This window comes from Pinus tabuliformis, chromosome 7, assembly GCF_031772625.1.
Source record: "Pinus tabuliformis cultivar Carrire ecotype Pingquan chromosome 7, CPIR1, whole genome shotgun sequence".
NCBI lineage: Eukaryota > Viridiplantae > Streptophyta > Pinopsida > Pinales > Pinaceae > Pinus > Pinus tabuliformis.
In genome coordinates, this window is record NC_142293.1 from 37787740 (window position 1) to 37812575 (window position 24836).

The 24836-nt window shown below is 36.9% G+C and overlaps 1 protein-coding gene across 1 annotated transcript in view; it reads right to left on the bottom strand.

Moving 5' to 3' along the window:
• Positions 1 to 3170: 3170 nt before the first annotated feature.
• The window catches only part of LOC149245127 (importin subunit alpha-like), a 258183-nt gene continuing 236517 nt past the window's right edge, over positions 3171 to 24836 (bottom strand). Inside the window, exons 4-8 of the mRNA XM_089437049.1 lie at positions 17642 to 17773; positions 17324 to 17509; positions 17188 to 17203; positions 3568 to 3669; positions 3171 to 3301 (exon numbers count right to left, since the gene is read on the bottom strand). Coding sequence (XP_089293175.1) covers positions 3171 to 3301; positions 3568 to 3669; positions 17188 to 17203; positions 17324 to 17509; positions 17642 to 17773 — 567 coding nt within the window. The remainder of the gene's footprint in view (positions 3302 to 3567; positions 3670 to 17187; positions 17204 to 17323; positions 17510 to 17641; positions 17774 to 24836) is intronic.

Consider the following 24836-nt stretch of genomic DNA (forward strand, 5'->3'; position numbering starts at 1 on the left):
TGTAAATAATCTCAACAGCTCTGTCGTGTATGTAACTGCCTAGGTAAATCTAATTTTCTAGTGATAATCTACATTCCAGAGGGTTTTTTGTCTCGCCGACCCATGGTCGACAGAGTTTTCCTTCAGCCTTACCCCAAAGTCAGAATAGATTTTGTCACTAGAATGTTAGGAGAGTCCTAGTGTGCTAGATCGAGTCTATGTAAAAGTAATTTGGGAATAATCCTAACTATTTGGCTAGGTTATTTTATTACAAATTGTTTGATCTTCTAGATTATATTTGTGTCGTAGAACTGGGTAGTCTGTGAGGGTCTTTTGCAAATGGGTTTTCCCCCTTGAGATGTAAAAATGTAAAAAATCATGATGTAAAGTGTCTTGAGGGTTAGAAAATAATTTATCCCCTCATAGGTCCTAGGTCTTAGGTAAATTTAAATTTTCCAGAGGTAAAATTCGTGGACCCTTTAAAAAAATTAAATCTTAACTGGTCCAGAGACTAAAGTTAAATGATTATTTTGCTAAATTTTATGCCTTGGGTCCCTGGGGTTAAGTCAAAGTCAAAATTTTGAGGAAATAAATGTAAAATTTTAATTTTTGAATTTATTAAAATGCATTTAATTGGAAAATTTGAAATTTCCTCAATATTTAAAATTTCGACGGATGAGATTAAAAGAAATTTTGATCTTCATCAACGGTCGAAATCACTTTGACAAGGATCACTCGAACTAGCCGTTGGAGGATTTATCTTTAAATAGGAGGTCATTTGTCAGTCAATATCATCTGATCTTTTGATCGTGTACTAAGCGAAAAAATCTCTCTTGTAATCTTTTTTATGAGAAATAAAGAAAGACTTTGGGGTTAACTTCTGCTGGTGTTACTCTTCATGGAAATGCTGTAAGATGTATTATTTTCATGCATATATTTCTTTTTGGCCATTGATATAGCTTTCTGAAGAGCAATTTGAGTACAGGTATCTTGCTCAGTCACTGGGGTTTGAATGATAATTTAAGTTTTGAATATAATAACAGGGATCTCTATTAGATCTGAATTTTATTATTATTCTCTCGCTCTATGATTGACGATTGAATTGAGTTTTGCAGGAAAATCCTTGATTACCAGATCATCGGGCGTACGGTGAAGTTTTTGGCTGAACCAACCAACTCTCGATCTGTGTTTCCTGAAGAGCCCAGTTCTAAATTGATCCCGGGCTTATCATGAGATATTATTTTTACGGGTGATGCATGAAGGGTTTCAAGCTTAGTACCTCCTCTAAAATTCAAAAGAAATTAATTTTTCTGTGCTAAATCGTTAGATCTGGCTGTTGAGAGCCACAGATCATCAGATCTGGGAGCGGAGTCAGATTCACACTCCCTAGATCTAATAGATCTGCTATTTTTGTACATAGATATGTAAATAATTTTGGTTTTTTGACTTTGGTTTCAGGGTTTTTTGGGTCATTCTGTATCGTTTGGGTGTTTTCTGTTATATTGTAGCTGCAGATTTGAAGTTGAAAGCTGTGTGGAGTCCAGATCTAGGCCCTGGAGGGTAAGATCTGGATCTCTGGAGCAATGTTGTAGGAAATGTCCCCCCCCGTGGATCTAAGGCTCGAAGTGCGTCCCATCCGGATTCGTACAGGAAGCGTCCCCGGAAGCGCGACTCCAAAATTTGGAAACGCGGTTCTCTCTGTTTTTGACGCTTCCTGGAAATTCTGGAAGCATCCCTCCGAAGCGCACTTCGGAGAGTGAATCGTATGTACTATGGTTCCCATACGGTTTCGTACACGCTTTCGGAAAAAGCGCCGCGCGGCCTAAAAAAATTGATTTTTTATTTTTTATTTTTAAGTTTTTGGTGAGTTTTCTTGTTGGGGATGGGTCCACCTTGGGTTAGGGTGAGGAATGAAGGCAAAAAAATATTAAAAAAAAATATAGCAGATGCTCCCTGATGGTAATGTTAAATTCTTAACGTAAAAGTGACATTCTCCTTTATTTTTCATTTTCATCCTTTTACTTAAATTTTTAACATTACCATGAAATGACTCAGGATGTTTGAGAGTGGTTCCAGCCTCATTGGACTTCATATGGAGAAAATAGAATTTCATATCCTATTCAAAATTCAGCAGACTTAACAGTTTTCAGGAATTCAGGATCAATGGGATTGTGGCATTTTATTAGATTATATCAAGTATGAAGGTATACGATTAGCATTTAATCAACAGCACCAAGCCCTATATGTACCCTATTGTTGGTGGTGTTAATTGTTGAACTCATTTGTCATGCCCTTAGCAAAAAATTACCTTTCAATCAAGTCAAAATCATCGATCAAGCATGTTAAGCTTTTTCTACCATATTTTAAGTCTTGAATTAGGTAGTTTGATCAAAATTGGGCAATGTTGACTAGTATCCCTAGACAATCAAGGTAGAGGCAAAGGCTAGACAAGAGGAGAAGAATCTAGATTCTAGATGGTTGATGCTCGAATAATTAATCATTAATGTACAATGGATGCTATATCTATCTTGATTTATGCAAAAATATGCATGTTTTCATGTCTTCTACAACTAATTTGGTATTTGGGATGTTTGTTTTGAGTATAAATACAAAAAATATAAATATATATATAGCAGACACTTCCGCAGACACTTCGCTTCCTAGATTTTTGGAAAATGACGCTTCTGCGTCCCCGCTTCCAAAAAACGTCCCCATTTCATCCCCGCTTCGTGCAACATTGCTTTGGAGGTCCATCAACATCATTTTTTCAAGGAATTAATTTAGTTTTAGAACTGGAAATTTAACGAGGGTTTCAGGATCAAATCTGAAGGAAGTGGATTAAATATTTTAATTAAATCTGGAGAATTTTCTATAAGGGTTTCATTGATAAATTTTAAGCATTAGTATAACTTCCCAATCTATAATTTCTTCTCCAGTTTTTGGTTACCTAGCTGTTGCCTAGAGTTTTATTTTTATTGCAGGAAAAATTCGATTTTTTTTTGGGAATCCAGCTTTCACTTGCGCCCCCCTTTGCGGCTGCTTCATTGCTATCAGCCCTCCATCGAAACTTTTACCCTCTACTGGCTCGAAACCCCTCATTCTGTCAACATTTCCATTCGCATATTTCCACGGCCTTCCTTTTGCAGCTCACTCCTTCAAAACCTGCGTATTGTTCCTATAAACCCTCACTGCTATATTGAATCGTCCCTGACCGCTGTCCTCAACCTGTGTTTCCCTCTGGCATCCTCAGCCACCACGCAATCTCCCTTCAGCTGCTCATTCACGCTGCTCTCACCATCCTGCTCTTTCCTACGTTGTAGTCCTGCACTTGCACACAACAGAAAACAAAAACTGAAACCTCCACGCATTTCTCTCTTCCTCACTGCTTCTTCTGTACGTCGAAGTCTCTTCCATACTCTGCGTCCTTCATCCATCTACATGTTGCCTGCTCCATTCACGCAGCTATTCGAAATCTGCAGCTCCCTCGACCCCTCTGTCCATTGCTGCCACATCCCTATCCATATCCACTGCAAACCCTTGCTCGCAACCACGAGTCACCTTCCCCTCACTGCTCCATCTGCTACTTACTTCCTAAACCTGCAAGCATCCTCCTCCCTTTCTGTCGAGCTTTATCACTGCTCCCCTCGCTCCTCAATCCTTTCCGTCGAGCAAGCTTCAGCGTCCGCAAACCTGCATTCACATATAAAACAGAACATTCGACTTCTTCATTATGTATGCGTTTGGCTAGATCCGGCTTTTAGCTTTTGCGTGTTTGTAGGGTTAGGTTATTTCCCTTTCATTGTATAAAATCTGCTTTCATTTTTTTTGTATTTGTTTTTTGGGGGTATAGACTTTAGTTAGATTAAAATTTTAAGTTCAATTTTGGTTTCATTTTGTTTTATTTAGATTTTATTTTTCATTGTCTTATTTTGACTTTGATTTTTTTTTTTATTTAAAATTTAAAAACTTCTAATTCATAAAAATCTAAAAAAACATTAAAAAAAATTCTAAGCATTAAAAAATTAAAAAATAAAAATAAAAAACTTTAAAAAATTCCTAAAAATTTTAAAATTTTCAAAATATAAAAATGAAAAAACTTTTAAAATTCTAAACATTTAAAAATTTTAAAAAATTCTAAAAATTTAAATTTGTGATTAAGGATTTACATTAAGGGGTTTTTCACTTAAACGTTAAAAAATTTTAATGTGGCCTATGGCCCATTAAAATTTCGATTTTTGACCCGTTGATTAATTTTAAATTCCTTGGTGTCTCTGATGTTAAACGCTAAATCTTAAATTCTCATGATTCTTCTATAGTCTAGTGCGATAAATGTTAAAAGAAAATCAATTGAATCTAGATCTTGGTCATTAACGATAATCGTTTTAAATCTAGAATCTTTTGCATGTGACACTGTTGGGCATTTTCGTGGATTATTTATAATTGTCACTTTTTGTCACATATTGAAAATCGTTCTGGATAGCTTGTTTTATTGATGGTTAATTCAAATATCGAAGGCACTGGTATATAATTGTTTCTATCTTGTGGTCATGTCTAGTTTACGTTGGTGTTTAATCTATCAATCTGTTTTAATTGTCTAGATTCTTCAAGTTGTCCATCTTTAAAATCTCTTAGAGCCCGTCATCCACAGGCTATCCTCATCTATTTACCTAGGGACTAACCCCCTTGACTTGTCTAGGACAGAGTCTAAACGGAGTAACGATTTAAGAGTGACAACCCTTACTCTGAGTGTTGTCGTGCTGCCTAGACACTTTGTGCGACAACAGTGGCAAAACATGTGATGGCAAGACACCACAACTCCCTATTTTTGGTGCATCTCCTCATGAGGCTAAGAACAAAATCATGGTTATATGTGAACTTGGGGATGCTCCTAGCCCTATCAATCACCTCCTTGATGAAGGAGAGTTTCCTCATATCCTCCAGCATCAAATCGATACAATGTGCAATGCACGGAGTCTAAAACAATTAGCGATGTCTGTCCATAAACATCCTACCAACAACCGCATAATTAGATGCATTATCTGTTATGAATTATACCACAATATGCAATCCAATCTCCTGGATGAACCCTTCTAACAACTCACATATCAATGCTACATCTTTTATGTGTTGATGCATCCACTGATTTAATAAACATGGTACCTATGGCACAATGTACCAAGAAATTTAGAAGGGCCCTATCCTTCCTATTTGTCTAGCCATCATATATCACTTTGCATACAGAGACCTCCCATGATTGTTTCAAATCCTTCAACCTAGAGTTGATATCATTCTTTTTTGCTTGCAAGATTAGTCCCCACAACTCCTCATATGTAGCACTTTTGTATCTTGGGCCCACATAGCAATAACATCACTCATTGTTTGCCAAACTGAATTGTTTTTGGTGATGTTGAGAGGTAAGTCACTCCAGAAAAGACACCTCCCAATAACCATATCCGCTTCTTGCATCTCTCATTTTTTATCACTGACTTTATTAAAGGTTTTGCTCCAACTTTGGTTCGTGGAGCAAAAGATGATGACCTCTGAGTAGGTGAAGCTGTGGAGCCCCTCCCACTACCCTTAGGCTTGGTCTCAGAGGTAGATATCCTTGAATATATGTCTGTACATTTAGCCTTGTTTGCAGCTGGCTCTTCTTTCTTCTTGTCCTTTTCATAAATTGCATCATGTGCAACTCTCATAAGCTCTGGGCTAGATTTAGAACAAAACCCAACATCATGTCCAGGGATTTTAGTGAGATGGTATTCAATCAACAAATCCCTCTTGTCATGTGGGCCCCACACAATTTGCAATTAGTATTTGCTGATTTGTTCCACCTTCAAGTCCCCCATGCTGCCAAAATGGGTCCAAGAGCTTTGGCATATTTACAGTGGAAATAATTAATGGACACCTCCAAAATTCAGTCTTAGGGCACCAAAAAGACAAAAAAATGGCATTAAACCACCGCTACACAAAAAGTAACTGCCTCCTTATTTTAAAAATCAAATTTTTACAAACTTGCATTACATTATTTGTAATGAAAAATGACAATAAGAGGGTGCATAAAAAAGTTAAAAACAAAAATCAAGTTTGTTGTCCAAATATCAAGAAAACCCTTGCATTGGTTCATGTGCATGATAATCATAGCAAATAACCAAAAAGAAGGAAAATGTTTGTAGGCAAAGAGGCAAGCAAACATGTGCCTAAATGAATGGAAAAATGGAAAAAAACATTAACATGGGGGTATTTAAGAACATCCTATGAATGGAAGAAGTGAAGTCTATCTGGTTGATTTGGCAAATGATCCTAAATCTTTGATCCACAAAAAAGAATGTTGGTGATGAGAATGGATTTTTGGCCATCAATCCCTCTTTGAAAATCACCACAAGCTCTTCCCCTTCCTTCTCCAACAACAACAAAGCAAAATGACCAAGAAAAAACACAAATTTTCTTTTGAAACATTCCTGGCGAATTTTACTATCATGCCATGACTTTTTGGAGAAAATTCGAGCAACTTTTTCAAAACACAAAAAGTCACAATTTTTAAGCATCAATTTTTCAGGAAGCAGAAAAATTCACAACTTCGTCGATTTTTATTCGAATTTTGCAACACTGCCTATTAGAGCTACAATCATCAACACTCCCTCCACCACTCAAGTGAAGGTCTTAAACTCCTAAGTCTAAGAGACATTTAATGATGAATACTGCAACTTGGACACTTAGCGTTTACAGAAATTCCTATCAGAGCTATAATCATCAACACTCCCTCTTAGCGCGGAAGGTAATCCCCACCACTAAATTGAATGTCCTTTCATAAAGTGAGTTTATTTTAATGAAGTGTCTAAGTTTGGGTACTAGTGATTTACGCTGAATATTGGACCACTAATCTTTGTAGGTTTTAACTCCGTAAAAAAATTACCTGCATACGAATTCTAAAAACACAGAACATAAACAATGCGAGAGCATAACACATAAAACACATATACACAGAGATTTTCCCCTCGATCCCAAAACCGGGACTACCAGCATGATTTTTCATTATGTTCCTTTCAACGTTACAATACATATTTATACATGCCGAAGCATCCAATACCATGGACCGAAAACCATCGTGTCTAAAACCATGGACCAAAAATCATCGTGTCCAAAACCATGGACCAAAAACCATGCACAAAACCATAGGTAGGTCTGCCCAATCTAAAATAGGGTCCATAAAACAAAATTTTCCGGGGTGCTACCTCAGACCCCATAGAGGGGGGTTACCTGCACCCCTCAAACCCCTTGTGACCCCCCTGCTATGCAATAGGCGCAACGAAGGGGGGGCTCTGCCCCCCCTCTAACCCCCGGTTAACTACGTGGGCTAGTTGTGGAAAGAATATAACACAACCCAACAATCTCAACTCAAGATTAGATTTAATTTTGACCATTGAGATTAGAGATTTCGTCCAACTCAAAATTATAAAAGAAATAAAGAGAGGACACAATCAATTATCTATCAAGAAGGACTTTGAGAAAGAGAGAGAAAATAAAAAAAGAGGACTTTTTGATATCCTGGGTGTTGACCCTGCTGCCTACACCTACCTACAAGTCAGTGAGAAAAGCCTTCAGCCCCACAAGGTGTGGTTGGTGGCATGGAAATCAGAGAAGGCATTGTCAAACTAATTCCGACTCTCTCTGGTTGAGCTATCTCCTAGGTTAGCTAAAGGGGGTGGTCCCTAATGAAAAGTTAAGTTAAAAAGATGTGAGTTTCTAGGAGAATTGTTAGAGTTAAACAGATTATTTCACTAAGATTTATAAGCAAAAACTGATATGAGCAATAAACATCAATACATAAGATAAGCATGAAATACATAAACAACCAGTGCCTTCAAAGCATTGCTCTTGAAGAAATGAAATTGTATATTGCTTCAAATGAAGTGAAATTCTTTCAAATGGAAAGCCAAAATAACCCTAAAAAGTGAAACAATAAATTGTTAGCACAAGACATTATAAATGCTTTCAAGATGAATAAGTCTACAAATCAAAGCATGGAAACTATCTTGCCCAAAAGGATACAAAAATAACTCAAATGTTAGACCAACATGAAAACATGCAATTAAGTTTGCAACCCAAAATAATAGTACTTGAAAGTGAAATCAACCATTCATGACAATATTCAATTAAACCAAAAGATGAGTCAATTTCCAAGTACAAGAAAATTAAACTTGTTGCAAAATTGTTAAACACACATGAGAGCAAGAACAATATGAAAGATAATCAGGAGTACAATTTTTATTAAGACCTGATATACATTTGTAGTACATTGTTGTGACTGTTGGGTTTCACATCCCAAGGTCTCTTGGACTACTTAGTCTATTCAGCTTCCACACTAACCCATTTAGGATTAGGTGTCCAACATTCCCCCCCTTAATCCGAAGGGTTATGTATGAGTCCAAGAAGAGAGCTGTAATACAAAATGTGCAAAAAATGCATGGCAGCACTAGGCTGAATGTGCTCTATGAAATGTTGGTATAAAGGGCAGTGGTTTAAGGATGACCACCAACACTGGAACGCTTAGTGCAGTTCTCGGAACTCTTCCAAAACTGGCAAGAAGCTGAAGTCTTCTGGTAGAGGAAGTGATCCTATTGTTTTAAAGAGGGAAACCTTCAACCATGAAAGGGTGGTCTCACCCCACATAAAAGGGAGAACTTCAACCTGAAAAGGGAAGTCTCAACCTGTGATGGTTTAAGGATGACCAACAACTCTGGAATGCATAATGCAATTCCTGGAACCCTTCCAAAACTGGCAAGAAGCTGGAGTCTTCTGCTAGAGGAAGTGTTCTCAATTTTTGTTCCTGGAATTCTTCCAAAACTGGCAAGAAGCTAAAGTCTTCTGCTAGAGGAAGTGTCCCAGATTGCCAACTGAAGGCATGTTCAGGGGCATCTTTGTCTCTGGCTACAACTCTGAAACTGGTGTGGCAGGTTGTGGCTCAGGCTCGCTTGATGTGACTTTGAAGCTTGTAGATGACCATCATTTCCCCCCTGTCAGATATAAGGTGAGATGACGGAGAAAACTCAACTGCAAGACTGTTCAATACTCTGGAACAAGTTCTGACATGTGTTTGGAATATCTTCTTGGCTGTTGATGCCCATTGCCAAGAAGCAATCCATCCAAGATGAATCTTTGTTCTTGCAGGGTGTTTGTTGCTGAAGCATCTATGTGAAGAATGGCTAGTTTTATGACAGTGCTTACATGGATGAAGATCAAAACAGTGATCTTTCAAATGGCCAACTTGGTCGCAGTGTTGGCATTTCACAATCTGTTGTTGTTGTTGTTGTTGTTGTTGTGGAAGAGGGGCAGAGTCTGGAACAGTTGAAGCTGAACTGTCATGAGGAGCAGGTGAACTGTCATGAATGAATCCAACACTCTAAAACTGAATGGGCTTTGAGTAGTCTGGAATATGAAAGGACAAGTCCTTGTCATATCCAAGACCAGTTCTGTGCTTGTTGTGGACAAGCTATTCCCAAGGTCTGATGATGGGCTTGTGAAGTGCAGATTGAGTTTCTGCATCTACATGTACAACTGCTGCTTTATCTGAATGAACTGTAACATTATTGACTTGCTATTTATGGGAGTCTGTTTCATTGTTCTGAACAGAAACAGGTTCAGAATGATGACTCCTCTGTTTTAATTCTTCTTGTTGTAGCTGAGATTCAAACTGCAAAAAATCAATCTTTTCCTGTGCATTTTGTAGACATGTCTGAATTTCTGAGAGAGATCCTATGTTGATTTGTAATGTGTCATCAACAGTAGATTGTATAAGAGTTTTCATGAACTCTAATACTTCACTGGTTCTGGCCATTTTTCTTCAATGTCAGAATTACACCTTAAAAACTGATCACAATTATTACTTAATGCAGAAAAGTAATATCCACTCACAGTGCACAGCAATATCTTGTATAAATGTGCAGCAAATGAATCAGGGAATCAATGCATATATATGTAGATAGAAACTATAATGGGTTTTAAATCCAATGCCACAATTGAGGCAGCAGCAACTGCAAACTTGCTTGGATCCTTCAAGTACTCCTTCACTTTCAAATCAGCATCAACAACAAGTTCCCAGAATCCAGGTTCTTTAAAACGGACTAGTAACATGCATCTCAGCTTTTTACCCAAATCAAAAACCTCAATAGCTGGCAATTTCACAACTGTACCATTTGCATGCGGAAGCTTATCTTTCATGTGGTTCAAAATCATTCACCATTGATTTCATACTTTCATTAAAAGCCATCATATATGGAATTATCTCAATTCCAATATCTACTCATCAGCAGGCAAATTCATAACTTCTTAAACCCAATGACTCAAATCATTCAAATGCTCATCAACCCAATAAACATCATTCATATATGACCAAAATTCAATGAAAAAATGTGCCCATGTTTTAATATTCAATTTAACATTATTTTAATCAATGAAAGGCTTGGACTTGTCCTTACTCAATGCGCCCTTGATCTTTTAGCAGTGGTACAAATGATCCCCAATGAATCTCAGCCTCCTAAAATGATGAAGAGTTCGGTCTTCCAGGCATCTGGAACTCCTACATAATATATGCCCTTGGATTCAAATAAGGAAATGCTTTCGGCCTGCAAGAATGGATGGCTCTTGCCCTATCAAGAATGAATGGTTCTCGGCCTATCAAGATCTGATGTCAAATAATATATCTGAGCCCCATTGGATCGTATACCATTCAGGCCTCATACGAACTTATTTAAAAACAGCAGCTTCAACGTATTTCAGGGAGCATCAAAACGTATTCAGGCAGCTTTAATCACAGTTTCCGATGCATTCAATACAGCTCCAAGTCAGCACACAAATGAATCAATGCATGAAACTGATTTATTTTTCTGCAATAGAGACTTAATGTCCAGCACATACAGTGCACATATTAAGAGCAATAATCATCACAAAAAGAAACGACCTTTCCAACGAATGCTCAGGGCATTGAATGAATTTTCAGCAGACATTTACGGACTGTATTTTTAGCGCAAACAACAAATATACACCAGCCTTCAAAAAAGAACGCACAGGTTTCATTAATTGAAATGAAACGGCCAACGCCCCGGGAGATATATCAACGCCAATACATGTCGCTAATGCACAGACAATGTTTAAAATATGGGACAGCGTTAAAATGGAAACGCAGAGACCCTTTCGCTTTCAACTGATATACCGCAGGCAGAACCATACACCGCTACTCCAGATTATACCGACGCTTCAATTTGTCAAAATTACATTGCACTGCTTCATTGTTTTGGAAAATCTCCAACTTTCGCATCGTCTGATGACATCTTTGATGTCGTTGGTTTTCACGTAGATCTTGCCCTCAAACTCTCAAAGTGCGCCTCAGATTTGATAGCAATGTTCTGCCTCGAAACCATGAGCAGACACTTTGTTGACGAGAGTCCAAATTACGGTTGCCTCAATTCTCCGTCGATACAATTAAAAAGCCTCACAGAGCTAGAAATAATTTATCGTAGTTCTCGCTCGTCTATGATTAAAAGCCATCGATAGTCATATCCAGGATGGCCTTATCAGTGCCCTCCGTGCCCTTCGCGGCCTCCGAGGTCTCAATCCACAGAGTCCCCACTGCGTTTGATAGTATTTCAGAATTCAAGGGAGATTTTACAAACAATGTGAGATACCATGTGGTTCCCAACAGCAGGCTGTCGATCTTACGCATCTTCCGGCGGGTACAAGACTCCCGACTCTCCTCCACGGCCAATCACTGGTTGTGACCGACGACAAACCCTTCTCCGTGAATCATGTGGGATTAAAGATTCCGGATGCTTTTACAAACAGATGGATAGCAGTTCACGAGATTGTTCGGCCCTTCCTGATCTCCTCACATCATCATCATCAGAAGCAGGGGAATTCTTTTTGGTTCTTCTTAGTAATCTTTAACTTTAATTCTATATCTTTCTGGTTCTTCTGATCATCAACTTCTTGATATTCTAATCGACAAGAATTTATCTCCAAGAAGGAAGCAGTAAATGCCTATGTATACTATTCTGCATCAAGAAGCGCCACCAAGCTTGTTGTAAGCCCAAATGAAAAGAAGCCTCTGGCACGCGAAGGCCAAACGAAAAGAAGCGGATCAGCGGCACATCTCATGTCAGTCATACGAAATCTTGGAAAGAGCAGCTGCATTTCAAGGTTGAACCCTTTACGGTGCCCATCATGGTGTGTCGAGCAATGATAGAACAGACTTGGCCCCAGCTACATACAAAGCGTCCAACAAGAAATCAAGCAACAGAGCGTCCAACTTTCAAACAAATGAAACTGAAACAAGAAACGTCCAGCGTTCAAACCAGGTCAGGATGACCAGCATGCCAGCGCAAACGTTTCAAACCAGGTCAGGACAGCGCAAACGTTCCCATGTCAGATGAATGTCAGACAGAGAGCGCAGGTCTAATTTCAAGGGTCAGGACTGTAAAAGACAGAGGGCGCAGGTAAAGAATGGCACAAATAGCGCTGAGTGAAGGAGCGTTTTGTATGCAGAGAGCAGCGTTTTGCATGCAAGTGGAGCAGCGTTCAGGCCAGTGGAAGCGTCAAAGCAGGAGAATAATGTCAGAATTTTCTATTTGGGGAATTGTGCGCAGAGAATGCAGCTAAAATACTGCTGATAAAACATTCATGAAATGCAGAACTGACTTGCACAGAAAAGCCATAAAACAAATGCCTGAAATTGGAGCAGGACCAACAATCGCCTACTCTGATACCATGTTAAACACACATGAGAGCAAGAACAATATGAAAGATAATCAGGAGTACAATTTTTATTAAGAACTGATATACATTTGTAGTACATTGTTGTGACCGTTGGGTTTCACATCCCAAGGTCTCTTGGACTCCTTAGTCTATTCAGCTTCCACACTAACCCATTTAGGATTAGGTGTCCAACAAAAATTAAAAGAGATTACAATGCTTGCATCCAAAGTGCCTCTTGAAATAAGATTTGCATGTGAGACTTTAAACCAAAACAAATGTGATGGAATGTTGTTCTTGGTTCATTTTATTTGATTAGTGCTAAGGCAAAGTTACAATTGACTCACCCAAATATTTGGATCTCACAATGAGGAGTCAATAGAGGTAGAGGGTCCCTAAATGTCTATTCAACCAACTTAAGTTGGAAGTAAGTTTTAGTCAGGCTTGGGGCCTTCATATATTCAAATGCCTAGATGAAGTGCAAATTGTGTTAATTCCCAAAATTAAACTAATGCTTTATGCAAATGTTTCAAAGAGAAATAGTTTGCAAAACTTGAGAGGCTAGAATGTAAATAAGCTCATATGTGTTTGCACTATTGAATGGAAAATAAGTAAGTAAAATTGAATAGGTTTCTTTAAGCTACAATTGTTTCAAATAAATGATAGTGCCCCAATAGTTTTCATTGACATATAGCATAAATTGACCAAGTAGTGAAGCATATACTTGAAGAAATTATGAAACAAATAAAACTTTCCAAAGTATGAAGTGTTTACAAATAAGATGAGATTTTCTCAAGTTTTCAATTTGGAAGCGTATGCATGTGGGAATTTAAATACAAGATTAGTAAAAATTTGCATGTGGAGTGAAATGTGTTGATTTTAAGCATACACAATATGAAATTAAAAGCTAGCAAGGTAAGAAAAACTAGAAGCAAGATTAGGCCACCCACAAGGCTCCCTCCAACATTTTTTTTATATTTTATTAGCGCTTAAAGCGGGAAGAAATGCCTCTAAGAGGGAAACCCACAATATGAGAGAGACCTTTACAAAGATGGGACTCTAACAAAGCTAGACTCTCTCCCCAAAAATATAACAACAACAAACTTGAAAATGGAAAAAATCTCCAAAAAAGATTCACTAGGCTCAAAAGGTCAATAGCATAGATGAGTTTGCAACTCTCTCCCAAGTGCTTATGGCCTCCCTAGAAATCAGTCTTTGGATAGAGTGAGGGGGTCCTGCATACACACTTAGGCACAAAAAATACCAATTGTTATTGTGAATTTAAGAAAAAGAGACCAAAACTAAACTTAGAATCTAATTTACAAAGTACTAGCTAAAGTAATGGGAGTGAACCCCCATACTTGCCTAGCTTTAGAAATGACTCTTGAATAGGAGATATAACTTTGAAAGAACTAGAGTCAAAGAAGTATTTTGAATATTAAATGAATGATCAAGTAGATATAGAGTAAGAAAACTCTCTTTTTCTCTTCATTGGATGGAAAACTTGGAGCAAAAAAATGGTTGTCTTGGATCGTCGTGACTCTAGGAGTGAGCTGATCTAATTGAGATTTCTCCCACTTCCAGATGGATTCCTTCACACAATACAAAATATCTTTCCTACACACTTGAACACGTATTAGTTTGCACAATATTAGAGCAATATAATGAATAAGATAAACCAAACATTCTTCTTAAAACGAATTGGCGAGTTTATCTTTAGAATACTACTCTAAATCAATGATATGTGCAAGATATCTTGCACACATCAATCCAAGCAAGATGGCAAGCATAAACTAATATTAATTCAACATGCGAAAAAAATTAAACCCAATAGCAGTAGTATGAAAGGACATCACCTCATAACGCCAAGAGAATACCAGCTAGATATCCCCAAAGTCTTGATGGTATTAAGAAAATATGCAAGTACAAAATGACAGAGTTTCCTCAAGCCCAATAGCTTATTACATGATACAATATGAGAGCATATAGCCTCATTATATAGAGAGTTGGGAGAAAATCCCAAGGAAGAATGCATGTGAGAACTGAACTTGGAGAAAATCCCAAGGAAAGATAAGTCAAGTTCGATGTGGAGAAGATAGAGACATCAGAGCAAAATCGAATTCCATATGTGCACATCAAGGGAAATCGAATTCCATATATGGCATAGTAAACTCATCCATGAGTGAATCCAAGTACCGTGATAACTCCAGTCAACAAATGAAAACTCGAACTAAGTGATGCCACATATGTAGATGATCCCAGGATAGCTTTGCGCGATTCCTCCATGAATTGTGTGATTCCTCTAGAGTGTAACTCGTATTCCTCAAGAGTGAGTAGAAGAACCTAAGCTAACTATGAGATGAGGCCCCACCTAATCTTCAGGCCAAATATACCATGGAATATTCCTTCAGTGCATGAGTTTCTCTCATAAATTCAATTTTCCACATGTGCAACCGTTGCTTTATCTCTGGAACCATGAATTGTGTGATTCCTCTAGAGTGTAACTCGTAGTCCTCAAGCGTGAGTAGAAGAACCTGAGCTAACTATGAGATGAGGCCCCACCTAATCTTCAGTACAAATATACCATGGAATATTCCTTCAGTGCATGAGTTTCTCTCATAAATTCAATTTTCCACATGTGCAACTATTGCTTTATCTCTGGAAATTCAATTTTATTGAAATAATGGTGTATTTATAATGCAGTCTGCCCAGTCATCTTCCACATGTCTATTGACTCAACTCTTTGACTTAGGATAATTTCCAAGTTATTTCCATGTCATTCTGTCACATGGAATAAATTTATTTCTCTCTATTTTATTTAATTCTAGCCTAATTAAATGCCACAATTTCCACTAAACTTAGGAAATGTGGGTTTTGAGGGTCTAAAACACATTATTAACCCCTCAAAGTGTGTCATAGTATAAATTAGAGGGTGAGAGGTGTAATTTTGATTACTCATACCCCATACAACTTCTCTAGACTACACTTATTACAATTTAAATACAATCTTACTTGCAATTTCTGACCTGCGGAAATCTAAAAAAATGACTACCTAGACCTAACCAAATTCCACGAATTTTTTTGTGTGATCTAGTATGGTAATATATATCGACTCTAGACACTAAGATGTGTTAGGGGCTCAACCTTCAAACTGTCACCCCGGCTTTGGGGTAAAACGTGAGTGAAAAAACCCAAAAAAATTTCTGCCTCTAAAAAAGAATGGATAATTAACGAGATAAAAAAACACTCCAAGGTGTACTCGTTCGCTGATGGAGTCCCAACATCCTAGGCTTGTTACAGACTCAAAAAACTCATCATTACTAGTATCACTTATTACAATTCCCAGCAGGGTGTGGAATATGGGTACAAGAAATATGATGAGAAAATAGAATTAGAATTAAGAAACTCTGCTGACTGATGATATCTGATGGTACAAGTGAACTCTGGATCATCCTTGGGCATGGAGTCTTCATCTAATCATTAAGTGCCACTCCAGTGGTCAACATCAGGCAAGGAGAAGAATTGCAGCAACAGTGAAGGATAGGGCACCCATTAATTTGCAGGCCATGAAGACCATATGGTCCAGCATAGTGGTGATCCAGGGCATATTTCTGAGAGCTGGAAATTCAGAAATCAACACTTACTGTGATTAGTTTTACCTTCCCAAAACGGAGATTAAATTTTCACATCGTTTTACAATCTTTCCTCAAAAACTACCATTCCATGGAATGTCTTTCCACCAAAATCCTAAAACCAGCAGTTTGCATTAAAGAAAAACTTAATATTTCAATTAATTCCTAGTAAATCCAAGAATATTACATAGCACATATTAAAAGAGCCCATTATCCATTATAACCAGAACTTACTAATGCTTACGTGAAAGTGAATTAAAGCACAAAAAAGGCAGTCGGTTTAACTCTTAACAAAAAGAGTAAACATTCACAGTTTACATTATCTGTTCAAAAGAAGGTGGTGGCATGACCAAAAGCACAAAGAAATGTAGCTGGTTTAACTCTTAAGAAAAAGCATAAACATTCACATTTTACATTACCTGTTCAAAAGAAGTTGGTGGTTTGCCACAACAAGAGTTTGATAATGTCCATGCTGCGTTTCTTAGCATAGATAGTTCAGCATTACAATTGAATTTAGCAAGGGCATCATTGCCCCACTATTGATACCACCTATTGCTTAAAATGTCAATTAACAATTAAACTACAATAATCATAATTTGGAACTCATTCCGTCTAAATTCCACAACTTACTTCCTTCTTTGTTCCGCTTACTGCGTGCAATTTTGCCTTCCCAAAAAAGAGATTAAATTTTCACATCATTTTAGAACCTTTTGTGAAGAACTACCATACCATGGAATGCCTTTCCACAAAAATCCTAATACTAGCAGTTCGCATTAAACAACTTAATATTTCACTTAATTCATAGTAAATCCAAGAATATTACATAACATACTGAAACAGCCCAATATCTGTTATAACCAGAACATGCTAATGCTTATGTGAGAGTGAATTTTAGCACAATGAAATGCAGTTGGTTTAACTCTTAAAGAAAAAAACTTAAAAGCATAAACATTCACATTTTACATTACCTGTTCAAAGGGTGGTGGTGGCTTGCCACGACAAAAGTTTGATAATGTCCATGCTGCATTTCTTAACATGGATATTTCAGCATTACTATCGAATTGAGCAAGTAAGGGCAGCATTGCCCCATGAGAAAGAACAATGTCCCTGTGTTTAGGGGAGTCTCCAGCAACATTACCCAAAGCCCATACAACCTTCAAGACACGATTGTAAATTTCTTGACATGAGTGCATAATAAAATGATTTTAATATCACTGGAAGTAAAATAAACAAAAAATGCAAGAATATTGTCAAGATGGCTACATGGTCAATATCCAGTGGACTACCTGTTCTCTGATATCCTCATTTGGAGAGTTAAGAAGATGCACAAAAAGGGGCACTGCCCCATGATCAATAACAACCCTTGTGTGCTCTGATGCACCTGACGCAATATTTGTCAATGCCCAAGCTGCCTCAAACTGGCATCAAAAAACAATTACAGCACGTCAGGAGATGTGTGGCAAGGCATTTTCAGGTTCCAGATAATCTAGAAGATTGGATATCAATCTCTTTCCATACACAGAGTCTGAAATGTGTACTTTTTCCATTTGCACCATCGGCCTCTTCACAGTGATTAAGGACTTGGAGAGGGAGACATCATCCACTCCTCAATCTCTCCCAGTTGTCACTTCTAGTTCCTGCTATGTTTGAGACATATTTTTTTAATATTATAATGGGGATCTCTCATCCCTTCACAGTTCTTTTCATGTCTCTGTCCTTTCTTTATTGGACTAATCTCCTAGATTTTTATAGCTTTTTATGGTTTCATTCCTTGATGATGATAGCTTACATAATTGGAGCTGCTTGTACACTCCCACTTCGTGCTACATAGATTTTAAGTTATTTTAGGTTTTTTTGACCTGCTCTTTGTGGTGATTTCTTGGACATTGATAAAGCTATCTTTCTTATCTAAGATAAATTTGACAAATGCAAAAATTCTGACTCCCACTCAGTGGCTATAACAAAGAAAGCAGCAAACTCAAACATGTCCCATACTATATAAATTTTCAATAAAAATCTATGTTGCACGAGTTCCTGCAACAGACGCTGGGTAGGAAGGGTAAGTTTCCATAACAGTTAGAAGATCCCCAAAACTTTCAGGGAACAGCACATTGGGAACATAAAAATATTATGTTTCACAAACATGAAAAACAGAAATTTTAGAAAAACTATCCAAAACAAAAACAGCCCCATGGAAAACAATAATGCTTGCCACCTTAACGATAATAACCTTCCCTAAAAATGCATGGTTGTTGCCCATTTTCATGGGCATGTCCGATCTTGATCTTAAGCAAGAGAGAGAAAGAAAGAGGGGGCGAGGGGTGGGGTGTTCTTCGGTTGGGTTTTCCACCTTGTCTTGGACAAACTCACTCAGTGTGTTGAATCACCTTATCTTTATCACGGTATTATACATTCATTCTGATGCTATACTTATGTAGGTTTCAGCATTTTCTAGTTGTGATGACAATCCCATATTGTATTCATACTAGTCGTACTCTTCGGTCCCATTGACTTACTTTTGTGGTCATTTTTCAGACATTAATAAATTTATCTTGTTTTATCTCATCAAAACACAGAAATCCAAGGGAGTTCAATGACAATTATAGGTTGCAGGATAAACTTGGAGGCTATGCACCTAGCTCTATCTTGCCCAAGGATCATTTCATTCATCATTCAGGGCACGAGTAAAGGTTTAGAAGTATTGTTGGTGGCTTGATCAAGGCTTTTCCGAAGGCATATCTCTCCATGAGGTTCCATTTTCACATTTGACGCATATATATGGAGGCATGGTTACATGGCATACATTACTATTTGTTGCATCATATATAGAGTGCCTTATTCCTAGGTTGAACCCAAGGCTCAATGAAATGTTTCTAATTGGAATATTAACAGTAATTACCAAAACATGCACCTAATTAAAATTTCACTATGAAAACACAAATCAGTACACCAAAGAAATGACGCAAAAGCGCTAATCCCTTTTATTAAATTTCAAGCTGGAATAAAGGTTACTTGGGAGCGGCAGTGAAAGCGGGGAGCGACATTTTCAAAAGCTCCCGGTTCAAGAGCAAATTGGGAACGAATTTTTATATAATATATATTTTTTTATATTTTGATGCATATATGTCAAAAAAAGCATGCAAAATGATGAATTAGATATAAAAAGCACAAAAACATAGATTGAACCATATAACATCAATCATCTAGAAGTTATAATCTTCATCAACCATGTCCACAAGTTAGTAACATACAACATATCGAGTCTCATGATTCATCAATCTTAAAGTTTCAAGCTTTGAAAATTCAATACATAACATTTATTATCATTGATCACCAAAATTATATAAAAATTCTAACATGAATGAAATGAAACAACTTTCAACTTTCATGAAGCATCATATTCATAATTCATTACCAATGAGTTATAATTGCCAACTTCAAAATTCAAACTTAAATTGTCATATATTGTTTACAACAAATATCATAATAAATATGTGTAATATCCCAAATGGGATTTTTTGCAGATTTTGCAAAAAACTAATTCAACCAAAATTTCTCCATAAAATTACCATTCAATTTACAGAAGATTACCATGTAAAATAGAACAATAGAATGCGTGCAATTTAATCATACAATGAATAGAAATAATCTCAAATTTTATTATAATATATACATTAGGGTTTTACATGAGCTGTAGTAACATAATAGCTGATATAGCTGGGATAGAACTGGCCTCAAGGATCTGCTCCAATGCTACACAGACCCTCCACCAAAACTGAATTGGACTTCCACTGCTAAGCTCTCCTGTGAGTTTTGGATGAATTCACCAAGGGGAGATGGGTACTCGCCCACTCTCAGTAAATCACCTGAGGGTTTTCGTCCTGGGGCTACCAAGGAAGTAGAGAATCAGGTTCCCAACCTCTCATACAAGAAGAAATATAAGTCCAAGATGTCCCCTAATGAACTCCTCCTCCCCTTTTTATAAATCTAATGGACCCCTCTAGAGCCTCCTATTTTATTATTATTTTAATCATGGATCATTTTTCCCTCTTTTTATTTCAATTAAAATATTCTTTTTAATGTGGGAAAATGGTAAATTGGCCACCATACTCTCTCCGACCACTGAAATCTACTTCTCAGCATCCCATCCTATAGATATTCACGTTCTGGTTCCAACGAGCTATTACAATGAGATGTTCCGTCTATTAATCCTCTCAGAATGCCACCTTGAACATAATTAATTAAGTTAGGCCCCATCAATGTTTTAAAACTTCGACTCTTGTTCAGAAAAGACCGAGGGTCGACTTTAACTCCAACTCTGACTCGATATCAACTCGGCCAGTTTGATTTCAATGACTCAGTCATAAAAAACATAATTTTAAAGATTTTCATTCATGTTTCCAAACACAAACCTTTAGAATATAAAGAGAAGACAACATATGATCAAAGTAAGCTCATGAATATATCCATTAGATCAAAATGGCACCCAGTGCATTGTCCAATACATACATGAATGATGATATAGAGATCAAAACAAAAACACATAACCAAGGAGGCTAGAAATGGCTTCTACAACAAAAGTAAACTGTGAAACATCACTAGTCACCAGTACTACTGGCTACTGCTAGAGGAGCCAACATCATTTGGCTTAGACTCTGAATCAAAGTCAGACAGGGAAACCCATGGCTCCTCATCATCATCTCCAACTACAACTATAGAAGTGGTAGCACTAGCAGGCTGCGCAGCAGCTGCACGCTGAGATAAACGAGATATGCGCTTTCGTCGTGGATGAGTAGAGGAAGCGCCTACAACTGGAGGACTTGGGGCTACGCCTGAGGCTGGTACAAGTGGATCTGCATTCAACTGAACATTTTGTTCAACTAATGCCTCCGTCTGTAAATCCAAATCAAGACCAATATCCTCATCAGAATCAAACTCTATTGGATGACTCTCGACTACCCAATTTGATGTTGGATGAATATCTTCCAACACAATGGGATCTGAATCATGTCTTTTGTTAAGCAATTTGTTGCATCTGAGCCGGAGGTTGTATTGGACATAGACTAGATCATTTAACTGTTTTTTATACAAATGGTTTTTCTTCTTCGTGTGAATGCTCTCAAAGACAGACCAATTGAGCTCACACCCAGTAGCACTGCAAGTTTAACTCAAAATACGAATTACAAACTTCTGCAATTGAGGACAATGGCTACCGAATTCCTCCCACCATTGTGCTGCAAAAAAAAAGACTGTGTAGTGAGTTAGCTCCACAAATTATATCCAACTTTGAAATTATAAGCAATTTAACAAAATAAGAATTTGAAAATTGAAATTGTTTGTTTACCTGGCTCATCTGCTTCCCTTGCAATGCTTGCTAGGTTCTTGCCAAAGGTACTTGTGGCTCTACTGAAAGAAGTGATATGTCGATGTGTTGACCACTATGTGTCAACGACCCATAGCAGTGCACCCCCTTTTTTTCGCAAAAGGGATAACGCCTGATCAATGTGTCCGTGCCGTTCAACTATTATCATCAGATTGATTTCCAAGATGTTATAATGTAAACCCATTCTGCATGTATATGATGTAAATAATTTCAGCAGATCCGTGTCATGTATGTAATGGCTTAGGTAAACCTACTTTTCCGGTGATGATCTACATTCTGGGAGGTTTTTTGTCTCATCGATCCATTCTCGGATGGTCAGTAAAGTTTTCCTTCAGTCTTACCCCGAAGCCAGAATGGATTTTGTCATTGAGATCTTAGGCAAGTCTTAGTGTTCTAGATCGAGTCTATGTCAAAGTGATTTGGGAATAATCCTAACTATTTGGTTAGGTTATTTTATTACAAATTGCTTGGTCTGCTGCATTATATTTGTGTTGCGTAAATGGGTAGTCTGTGAGGGTCTATTACAAATGGGTTTTCCCCCTTATGATGTAAAAAATATGAAAATCATGATGTAAAGTGTCTTGAGGGTTGGAAAAATAATTTATCCCCTCATAGATTAATTAATTAAATTTTCTAGCAAAAATTAACTAAAATCCTAAGCCATAAATTTAATTAATTCAACGTCCTAGGTAAATTTAATTTCTCCAAAGGAAAAATTCATCAATCCTAAACAATTAAATTTTAAGAGGTCTAGGGACTAAGGTAAATTAATTATTTTGATAAATTTTAAACTTTTGATCCCAGGGGTTAAGTCAAAGTCAAACTTTTGGGTAAATTATCTCAAAAAATTGATTTTTGAGTTAATTAAAATACATTTAATTGGAAAATTCAAATTTCCTCAAGAATTAAATATTTCAATGGATGAGACTAAAAGAAATTTTAATCTTCATCAACGGTCGAGATTGCTTTGACGAGGATCACTCGAATTAGCTGCTGGAAGATTATCTTTAAATAAGAAGTGATTTGTCAGCCAATTCATCCGATCTCTGAGTTGTGTGCTAAGAAAAAAGCTCTTGTGTAACCTTTTTCTGGATAATAAAGAAAGACTTTGGGGTTAAATTTCGCTGGTGTTACTCTTCATGAGAATACTGTAAAATGTGTTGTTTTCATGCATAATTTATCTTCTAAAGCCATTAATGATAGCTTCTAAAGAGTGATTTGAGTATAGGTATCTTGCTTAGTTACTGGGGTTTAAATGATAATTTAAATTTTGAATGTAACAGTAGGTATATCTATTTTTCTGTGTTTAATATCATTTTCTTGCTCTATTTTAATGGCTAGATTGAGTTTTGCAGGAAAATCCTGATTTTTAGATCTTCGGGCATTAGGGGAAGTTTTCAGTTGGACTAGCCAACTCCCGATCTATGTTTTTTAAAAAGCCCAACCAAATTAGCTCTGAGCTTATCATAAGATTTTATGTGTGATATATGAAGGGTTTTGAGTTAAGCACCTCCTTTAAAATTTACTTTTTTTTTTTTGTGGGAAATTGATAGATCTAGCTGTTGAGAGCCTTAGATTATCAAATCTGGGAGCAGAGTTACACTCATATTCCTCAGATTTGATAGATCTACCACTCCTGTGCATAGATCTATACAATTTTTTTTTTGGTTTTCTGACTTGGGTTTCTAGGGTTTTTCTTTGTATATCTAGGTTCTGGGTGTTTTCGTTTTCAGGTACAGGTTACAAATCTGAAAGAGAAGTTTGATTTGAAACCAGATCTAGGCCCTGGACGGTAAGATCTGGCCTCAATACCATTTGTAGGGGTATTATTTTGTAGTCCAAGGGTCTGAAATTTTCTTTTAAATCTGAGAAATTTTCATAAGGGTTTTACTGATAAATCTGAAGCATAAAAAATGTATTGATGTAATATTCATTTTTCTGGGTTTATTTTGGGTTTTTAAAGCTACCATTGGCTGCTTGGAACTGTTGTCTGTATTTTTTTTTTTGCTGTAAAAAATTTCGAATTTCTTTTGTAGGAGAATCCTTCTGGAGCTCCTTGTCTTTGCTACATTCTTCCCTTGCTACATTTTTTCCATTCGATTCCATATCTCTGCTCCTTTTCCCTGCTAAACCCTCGCTGCCCTTTCTTCCCTTCTCTTCCTTTCTCCTTATCCCTTCATTCCTCTCCATTTTTTTCGCATCCTTTTTGTTGGCTGCCATTTGCGTGCTGCCTGCAACCCTCTCCACCTTCGACCCTCAACTCTTCGACCATTTCCCTCCTTCGAAACCCGGTGGATCCCTCAAATCCGTAGCTTCTCCTTTCCCGCTGCTCCATTTTGCAACCCGCAGTTGTAGCTCTTAGCTCCCTCACTGCTGCCCGTCACTCCTCCTTTGCCACATGTCTGCAACCCTCTTCTCCATCTGCAAACTGCTCTGAGCTCCTGCAATTGTTTCCCTCGACCTGCCGCGTCCAACTTTCCTCTGCTTTCACTGCCCTCTCCAAACCTGCATACACAAACGCAAACAAAACACTTCGATTTTTTATTTATTTTTTGTTTTCTATTCGCTTTTAGGGTTTTAGTTAGTTTTTCCTTTTTTAGATAAAATAAAAAAAATTCCAATTCCATTTTTTAATGAAACTTGGGTTCAATTCCTTTTGGTTTAAAATTCGATTTCTTTGGTTATTGTTTTTCGATTTTTTTATTTATTTGAATTTACTTTTGTTTTACATTTTCATTTTTTATTTTTGATTTTGATTTTTTTATTTTCATTTGTAAAACATTAAAAAACATAAAAAAATTCTAAAATTTAAAAAATTTAAAAATTAAATAATCTAAAAAATGTTAAATTTTGGTGACTTTAGAATTGAGAATAAAATAAATTAAAGGAAGATTCACGTTTTCACATTAAATTTTTTAATGTGGCCTATGGCTCATTAAAAATTTAATTTATTAACCCTTTGATTTGTTTTACTTCTTCATTTATCATATTAAAGCAATTGCTTAAGGAATAATTTAAAGTTCTAATTTAAAGTTCCTTGGTGTCTTTGGTGTTAAGTCAAAAATCTTAATTTTTTGTGATTTCTCTATTGTCAAGGT